Raw genomic sequence first — 9,675 nt, forward strand, 5'->3', positions numbered from 1 at the left:
CTCTAGAGACCTTTTAAAAGTTCAGCAGGAGAAAATAGTTGATTCGGGAGAATTCCTTAAATGTAAATTAGGAATAATTCTTATTGACATAAGAATCAAGGGGTCTCTCCTGTCTAAGGCTGGGGGTGTCATTAGTCTGTTGTTCTTGTGGGGAGCAGTCGGCCCAAGTAGCCTAACCTAGTTTAAGATATAAGCATATCCATTATATATTTTGTATACATATTATATCAAAAACTGTGCTTTAACAGGAGCTGCTGGTCGGCTTTCCCTTCCCCAGAACGTTACGGCAGCCTGATCGAACTTATCAGTAAGAAGGGCAGCTTTGGTCCACTCTTCCTAACGGGTGTCCATGTTTATTAACATTGATTGGCCAGAAGTTCTGCTTCTTCCTTAAGTAGTAACGCCTCCTACCAACTTTCCCAGTCACCTGGATGCCTGCTTAAGTTGATACTGTGGTGGGTCCAGTTCGATGTAGGCCCTGGAGCCAGGGAGAAAGTGGTACTGGGTGTGACTGATGATAGTGCCTCAGCATTTGTGAGGTTGGTGATGGCTAGATAAGACACACACAAACGAATATTTAGTGTTAAAAATGTATAGAATTCCGACACACTACAACAATAAATCTTGAAGGTGTTACTGAAATACTCCAGTCATGAAAGGACAGTGTGTAGGTTCAATCACATGAGGTTCTCAGAAAGTAGAATGGTGGTTGCTTGGGGCTGTGAGAGGGGAATGGAGAATCATTTCTTAAAATGGGCACAGGGGCTGGAGAGGAGTCTTGGTGGTTAAGGCAGTCTCTGCTCTTTGAGAAGTCCAGAGTGCTATTCCAGCACCCACAAAGAACAGCTTACAACAGCTCTGGGAGATCTGATGCCCTCTTCTGGTCTTCATGGGCACCTGCATACACACACACATACCCACACACAGATACATGCACCTAAAAATAACACATTTAAAGAATGGAAACAGTTTCAGTGGTGCAAGATGAAAGACTTCTGGCAATGCCAACAAGTAGTGTCACTATCGGCACAGTCCTGTTAATATCCTCAATGCCACCAAACTGCACGCTTACAAACGGGCACAATGAGACATCTTATGAAATTTAAGAAAACGAGAAAAGATAAGCTGGAGTTAAGGCAACATTTATTCAGTTTGTAATTACACCATGGAAGGCATTCAGTGGTGGCTATTGACAAAGATAGCATTTCTCTTAAGGCCTCTGACAGTAGGTCTTTTTATTCTAACACATCATGTTAGGCAGGTAGGAAGTGGATAAACCCTAATGTGTTTGCCTCATCAAGGCTTGGTCAAATGCAATCCCTGTCTCAGCAGTGCTGACTTGAAGGTCACCTGTTCCACGGTCTGGCCAAGTAAGAGTGGGCAGTGTGCCTGGGATCCCTTCAGGCTGTGTTCTGGATGATCAGGGCGATGCCTTGGCCACCTCCAATGCAAGCAGATCCCACCGCATATTTGCCACCTCGACGCCTGAGAAAGAATAAAAAAGCTGTTACTGGAGCCAGTATAATGGCTCAGCAGGTAAAATAACTTTCCACCAAGCCCAATGACTTAAGTTCAATCCCTAGAACCCATGTGGTAGAAGAAGAGAACCATTTCCCTGCAAGTTGTCTTCTGACCTCCACACACATGCATGTGCATACCCCTACCATATGCACACACTGACACACCCACAATAATATGTATGTATGTATATATGTATATGTATATATATAATTGTAACAAGACCCACTATATAAAAAGATTTAGATTAATTAATTAAACAGTATTAGCATTCTTAACTAGATCATCATCCAAGTCCCTTCCCCAATCCATAATTTTGGTCTCTGGTGACAAGAGATGAAAGAACTCAGAAAGCAGAATATGCCTACTGAAAAATGACAAAGTAATACACGAGGGAGACAGTAGGGGGCGCTGGGGATGGAGGAAGGAAAACACTGCTGAGAAGCAGCAGCCAGGGCAGGTCCTTTACATCAATGAGGTGGTGAGATGGGGGAGGGTGAAGGGAGAGGAGGAAGCATGATTTCAGACTCCAGTGTCACTTTAGAGTGAACATAACGACCGTAGTTTGCTGAAGGAGCAGGTAATTAAGAAAGGGATCATGTTCCATTCATAAGAATTAGCCCATCTGCTTTCGTCCCCCCCTTGACCTATGACCTTGAGAATTATCTGAACATCATTTTTCATGTTAGTCACTGCCATCCAATGGTTGCTCGGTGACAGGAGCCCTGGCTCTGCCTAACAGGCTGAAGTGAAGTTGTAGTTTCACACAGTTCATTTGCTTTCAACTCCTAACAGAACTAAATAGTCCCAAACGTACAAAGCCAAGAGCTTTTCTACCCAAACTGGAGAGTACCAAACACCCAGGTCGTAGTGAAGTTAAAAATTCAGCTTGTAGAGATTGACAGTTTGCTCAGGTTTCTTAAACAATGGCATCTCTATCTGCACCTTCTCAGTATTTTGATTTATTAACTAAGTTTATCTTACTACTGCTGTAGACACTGAAATGCAGAACCACAGAAGTGGGGCCTCACTGCTGGTCACCAGCACCAAGGTGGCCCAATGCACATGGCTTCCTCTAGCATGCACTGAGTGCTTGTACAGTACACACAGCAAACTCTGAAATGCAGGGCCACCTGCAAACCGACCAGCTCATCTGCGATGCTGACTGCAGAGTCTCTTGTATCAGAACCAGTGCAGGAATATGAAGAAGGAAAAACACGCGATTGTGCTGAGAAAACCTGAACTCACGTAGTGTTATTTAAAAGAATGCCAAGTCTGGGACCTGGAGAGGTGGTTCAGTGGTTAAGACCACTGGCTGCTCTTCCAGAGAACCTGGGTTTAATCTCCAGCATCCACATGACAGCACGTAACCATCTGTAACTCCAGTCCTCTTCCACACTGTACAGCACCAATCACACACATGATGCACATACATACATGCAGGCAAAACACTCATACACATAAAATAATTTAAAGAAATAAATACCTCCCAAAAGTGGCACATTTAAAAATACAGTGATTTCTAGCCAGTACCTTAACTCGTGAACCAGGTGTGCAGTGATTCTGGATCCAGAGCCTCCCAGCGGGTGACCCAGGGCAATGGCGCCTCCACTCACATTGGTTTTACTGGGATCAAGATCCAAGCCCTTCTGAACAGCCAAGAACTGAGGAGCAAAAGCTTCGTTCACCTTAGAACAGAGTTAGAACCCACAGGATCGTTACTTACAAGCTAGTTTGTAATGAAAAGATCTAGTTATGTTGACGGCCATTTCCTATCTCTTCCTATTTGAATTAGCGCATGATGCTATTTGAATTTATCTTCAATCACTCCATACAAAGACTGTAGATCGGGCTGGAGAGATGGCGCAGTGGTTAAGAGCACCGACTGCTCTTCCAGAGGTCCTGAGTTCAATTCCCAGCAACCACATGGTGGCTCACAACCATCTGTAATGAGATCTGATGCCCTCTTCTGGTGTGTCTGAAGACAGCTACAGTGTACTCACATACATAAAATAAATAAATCTTAAAAAAAAAAAAAAGACTGTAGATCCTCAGAGGGGTGTGTGTGTGTGTGCGCGTGTGTGTGTGTCAACATAATCATGCTTAAAGTTATATAGAATTATGTCCCTTTTGAAAACCATCTTAGGTATAGAAATGGACAGAGCTGTGTGGTTAGTGGCACACACCTCTAATTCTTGTGAACTGAGACAGTGAGACAGCCTGGGCTTTATAAGCAAAGTGTACTTCTTAAAAAAAGAGTTGTCTATTTACTAGGTGATACTTCAGATCAAATGCATTCCTTAAAGAAAACCTAACTGCAATACTCTTATAAACAGGTACACTCTAGAGGGCGTAGATACCGTGGACAGCCCAGAGAGTTTAGAGCTGCTGGATCATTTATTAGAGTGTGTGTGTGTGTGTGTGTGTGTGTGTGTGTGTGTGTGTGTATTTTATACCCCCTTTACACTTGAAATTCCACAACAAAGTTCAAGTCATTTTCCAGGTTAAATAAAGTCATGGTCTCTGTGTATTTCCTGACACACAGCAAGTACAGCTAAGTGGCTACTATTATCTGGTGCTAAGAGAGCCCTCCTTGCAGGAAGACACTGGTAGACAAGGATCCATGCCACAGCCTAAGGTGCAGGAGGAATTCAGTATTGTTCACACCGCTCACACTGCTGGTTGCCTGGGAGAACAGCTGAAATGAGTTCACAGCATAGCGTTTTATCAGGGTCTCTGCTCAGGAATTCTATAAGGCACACTGCAAAGGAGGCAACGGTCACAGCGTTGGGATCAAATCAGTCTCATTTTCTTCCCTATTAGGTTTTTGTGCTCTCCCAAGATGGAGTCTGACCCACCTTAGATCAACATTATTTTTTCTGTTTTGGGATCTAGTGACTCTCAAGGAGCTACGCTGGGATCCGGACTCTGCCCTGAAAGCAGACTTCCAAAGCTCAGGAAATTCGGGGACGGGCTCTGTTCTGATTATTTATAAATCCAGGGATGAGCCCAAGGTGCACAGCAGGATGCTCTAGCACGGTGGCTAAGTGTGAAGTCAGAAACTTAGTGGAAGCTTGCTGATAAAAAGTGATAACTGACAGACCTCTTGAGGCTTAGAGTTGAAAGTAACTGAGGATGGAAGAAACATTTATCTTTCCTAAAACCTGGTTTCTTGGGTGAGGGGTTATCACAGAAAAAGCCATACATATGTCTTAGTCCTCTATCTGAGATTCCATCATTATTTTGCTTCTTAATGCTAAATAGCCCAAGTGTAATTACTTCCAATTCTCAAATATTCCCAAAGAATGAAACATCTATTGTCCATCATCAAGGATCCCTTCATTGCTCTCTTGATAATTACTATTAATTTGGTGTTTTATTTGTTTGTGTTTGTCTTTGAGGTGGTTTCACTGTGTAGACTAGGCTGACCTGGAACTCACAGAGATCCACCTGTCTCAGCCTCTCCAGTGCTGAGATTAAGCCTGATCCCTTCTTTTAATTATGCTGAATGCTAAGGTCTTTGTTCTGCTATTACCATTTTACTGGTACTCTTGGGGCAGGGCTGTAGTTCAGTATGGATCATGTATTTAACATTTATATTGAGCACATGCACACACACACACACACACACACACACAATCACTGTACCAATAAATTTAAATTCCCAGTGTTTAAAATTAAGGCAGGGGGATCCTAAGTCAAGCCATATCTATGGTGGAGAAGTCAAATAAAAATTTGAGGAGCCCTGAGTTTGGGAGGAAGGGTAAGCAATGTCTAGATTTGGCATTATGTATTAATGCTTTTCTATTAGGTAATTTATTTTGTCTACATTTTTACACTTTAATCTTTACAACAGGGTGAAGGTTACTTATTTCCCACTACAACACTCAGCACCACAGGCAGATTAATGTCTAAACTGTGACCATATCCTATGAAGTTCTAAGATGTCTCCAGGACTTCAGCAGGAGAAATCAGAGTGCTTGACTCACTCAGAGGTAAGGGAGGTGGGGCTGGGGAGACGGCTCAGTTGACCCTGTGCAGGCTTAGGAACAGTATTTAGCTCTCCACACGCCCTGTAAAAAAGCTGGGTGCTGGGGAGGTAGACACAGGAGCATCCCTGAGGCTTGCTGACCAGTTTATCCAAATCGGTGAGGGTTCAATGAGTGTCCTTGCCTCAAAAAATAAAGTAGAAAGAGACAGAGGAAGATGCCCAAGATCAACCTACATGCATGCACACATGTGCACAGTGGCATGTGTGTGCACACACAGATAACAAAAAATAGGTAAAATTCTTGAATAGAGTGGGAGAACACACCAACAACATGCTTAGTCAATACGTATGTGGGTGAAGACTGTGGAAGAATTAACAGTACTAAAGTGGGCAGAGCTACCAGATACCATTTGTGCTACAAAAGCAGGTTGTTTCATACTGTGAAGAGAAAACACTTACATCGATCAAATCCATGTCCTTAAGGCTCAGCCCAGCTTTCTTCAATGCTCCATTGATAGCAGGGACTGGACCTACATAAGAATAAAGGCATTAGATAGAAATGTATGTCTTCTCGGTATCTTGAGCCAGGCGTGTGGAGCATACCTGTAATCCTAGCCCTCAGGAGGCTGAAGCAGATGGACCATGATATCAGCCTGTTTATACAGTTAGAGCATACCTCACAGAACAAAACTCCTTCTATACTATACAAGGAAGAAATGATCCCATATCAGAAAAGCGGACAAAGGTGAGAAGCTGACTGCAGTGGATTGTGGGTGAGAGACCCGCATGAGGCAGTCAATCTGGTTTTCGGACTTTGAGCTGCCAAAGGGGCCATATGCAGGATTTATAGTCATTATAGATGATACTTGGTCTCAAGTAACCAGGCAGACCAGGTGTTCTAACGTGGAAATTATAGCCATTGACCTGGAGCCTCAGCCCATTTGGATAACAGGCAGGGGACACGGAGGCTGTAAGACAGCAAGGCTCAGGGCACTTGTTGGAAAGGTGTCAGAGGGAAGAGCCATTTCTAACTCTGACAGTAGGCGGGACAACACCGCCCAGAGGTCAAGAAATGCAAACTGACCTACCCAGGCCTCTGAAAGAAGCACTGGCTCCCCGAACTGCTGACTAGCAGCAACAGGTTGATATTTTTGTAAGTTTTAGCGAATCAATGCTTTTCCTAAAAGGTAAGTTGTCTGGCTATCCATTTCCTTCTCTACTTATCCTTGGAGCAAGAAAGTGTAAAAACTAGTCAGAAAACCTCTGCTTTGAGGTCAAGTGGCCAGTCTGCTTACTGAGTGTGACCTTCAGTTTACAATGCAGTTCCGAATAGCTTCTGACTTAACAGACTCTAATTCCAGCTCCTCTATGTGCCCAAAGACATGAAGACAGAATGGGTAGAACTATGGTCAATACTGATTGGCACTCAATGGCATCTACGATCACCTAGGATACAAACCTCTCATAGGTGTGGCCATGAAAGATTATTTAGATCAGGGTAACTGGGGTGGGAAAACCTGCCTTAACTGTAGGTGACACGATTCAACACACTGGTGTCTTAGCATGAAAGACAGAACGAGAACTAGCAGACATCGTGTGCCAGCGGCTTCAAGTCTCTGCCTTTATGAAGGACTTGGACAGAGAGTCAAAAATGAAGCCTTTTTCCTTTGAGTATTCCTTAATAGCACTAAGTCAGGTTCCTGTCATAGCAACGAGACAATTAAGTAATGATACAGAGTTGGCTGGAGCTGTTCCTGTGATAAACACATCTGACCACGTGCTTCTCAGGCCTTTGGAACTGGTTTTGTTTGTTTTTTGGAGCCTGTAGGAAGACCTGGAGCTCTGTTCTGAGCTGGAAAGCCACTGAGTATTGCAGACAAGGCTTGATGGGCCTTCCTGGTGGCTTCTGGAAGACACGGGCTGAAGCACACAGTCGAGACCTGGCTCCCATGGTTTCAGAATGGGACTCAGTTGAACTGGGCTAGGAGCGGTAACTAACACAGGTGTAAATAGTAAAGCGTCCATTACTGGCATGGTGTGTGCAGTGTGTGAGGTGTCTGTGCTGTGTGCAGTATGTGATCTCTAAGGCTTTCACCACTAGAATGAGATACCAGGATCATTAGCTTATAAAGATAAAAGAGCTGAAACGCCCTTCGGAGCTGAGGGTGTTGAGAGGATCCACTTCCTCATCTTCAAGAACACCAGCTGGTGTGCCTTAATGTGCTCAGGTTAACTCGTAATCTGTGCATTCTCTAGGACATAACCAGGTCTTTGCTGGACCCCTCTGGAGAAAGTACTCTTCCAGATACTCTGTTTATTTACTAAGGCCCAGGAAGGTTTAGTATTCTTAAACAGATGATCTTATTTCTGACTTTTAACCCTTGAAAGCTGTAAGACTTTTTGTGAGTCTTTGAGTTTCAGAGTTAATAAAGACATTCTGTGAGAGCTAAAGGGATGGATGAGTAGATGAAGGCTCTTGACCTGACCTTTGTCTTTTTAAATATTAAAACCATTTATGAAAATGAAGTCAAATAAAGTTAAAGCTAGAGTCTTTCCATTCAGCTCAATACCCTTCCAAATGTCACCCATCCACCTCTGCCCCTCCTTCCCACAAACTCCATGAGCAGTGAGCAGGGTGTTCCCACAGCTTTGTGTGTCCTTGAGATGTTACTAGTCCTTCCAAGTCCTGGTTCCTCTTTTTTTCTGGTTAAAGCTACTCTGCAAGGTTGTGAATGACAACATGTACAGAACCGAGGACCTGCTGTCCTCACAGACCAGACTGCCAAGCCAGCCCCACGAACAGCTCAACAACGGCTCTCCCTGTATCACCCAGATCCCACACTATAGGACGGACAAGCTTGAAGGAGGCACAAGTGACTCAGGCACCTGATCCCAGGTGCTTGGCATGGATGGGTGGATAGTGGCACTCACTCAAGCAGTCAGGCCTGGGATTTGTAGCAAGAAAAACATTTTCTTTGTTCACCTGACTTCTAAGTGCTAATCTACCTACTAAATGAAGTTAAACTGGAAAACGACTACAAAAAACCTTCTGATTTAAACCATAGAACTTGGTAGCTCATCAAAGTATCTAAGGAATCAGAAACCAAAACGAAAACCTCAGGTTACAGACATACTGACTGAAACAGTCCCCAGAGGTGGTGCGTGAGTTCTGAGGAGCACTTGGTGAGAACAGTGCTGTGACCAGGATGTGACATGATGAATGCCATTTCAACCCACAGAGGTTCCAGTTTTTGGGTTACCTTCTATTTCCAAGGCAAAACCTTCTTTTGCTGATCATATGTAGCTTTTAAGTCAACAACAACAATAACAACAAACCCAAAAGGCAAAAATCAAACAAAAACAGAAAAAAAAAAAACTAGGTCTTTCAGCAGTATCTAAATAGTCTGCAGTTGCTGACAGATACAATAAAAGATAAAAAGGTCTGAACATTCCAGGCTTGTTTCTTAGAATTTCTTCCTAGAGGGAAGGAAGCTTCTCCGAAGGACTTGGCTGTGCTCGGCCAGGAGTTGCCTCAATCCCCCAGGCAGCAGTCACAGAATCTTCTGAACAGGACCTGCGGCTCTGACACACTGTCCTCCTTCCATCTTGATAGCTATCTTAAAACCAAATCAAGTAGTCAGAACGGTCAGGCTCACGGAAAGCTCTCTGCTTCTGTCAAGAATCTCAACTCCATACCCTAAGGCAGGCGTTTGCTTAGGACCTAGAGTCACTGGTGGGATGGAGCAAAGCCACGGAGTCTTATGTCTGCAACCAGCAGATGATTGGCTTCTTGTTTCCTTATAGACGGCTGATAGAAAATACTAAATTTCTCATCACTGAGGTCAGTGATGGAGGTGCTGCCAAGCCTGGTAACTTCAGCTGGATCTCCAGACTCCACAGGGTGGGATGAGAGAACAGATGTTCAAAAGCTGTCTTCTGACCTTGACATACATGCTGTGATGTGTGTGTGTATGCATATGTGTTTGTGTGCACACCCACACCCACACTGAGCACAACTGCACATGGGTGCTCAAGCATGCACGAACACACACACACACACAGAGCAAATAAAAATTAAAAAAATTGCATTGCCTGAAGTTCTTAGTATCTATGAGTATTTAGTATAACGTGCTTGGAGTGCTTTGTTTTCTCTCTTTCTTCTTGCC

The 9,675-nt window shown here is 43.8% G+C and overlaps 1 protein-coding gene across 1 annotated transcript in view; it reads right to left on the reverse strand.

Annotated features, from left to right (window-relative positions):
* Positions 1-1,126: 1,126 nt before the first annotated feature.
* The window catches only part of Acaa2 (acetyl-CoA acyltransferase 2), a 26,247-nt gene continuing 17,698 nt past the window's right edge, over positions 1,127-9,675 (reverse strand). The window contains exons 8-10 of the mRNA XM_028776755.1: positions 5,969-6,039; positions 3,052-3,206; positions 1,127-1,485 (exon numbers count right to left, since the gene is read on the reverse strand). Of these exons, the coding sequence (XP_028632588.1) occupies positions 1,401-1,485; positions 3,052-3,206; positions 5,969-6,039 (311 nt within the window). The 3' untranslated portion in view covers positions 1,127-1,400. The remainder of the gene's footprint in view (positions 1,486-3,051; positions 3,207-5,968; positions 6,040-9,675) is intronic.

This window comes from Grammomys surdaster, unplaced genomic scaffold (genome assembly GCF_004785775.1).
Source record: "Grammomys surdaster isolate TR1022 unplaced genomic scaffold, NIH_TR_1.0 272, whole genome shotgun sequence".
In the NCBI taxonomy this organism is placed as follows: Eukaryota; Metazoa; Chordata; class Mammalia; order Rodentia; family Muridae; genus Grammomys; species Grammomys surdaster.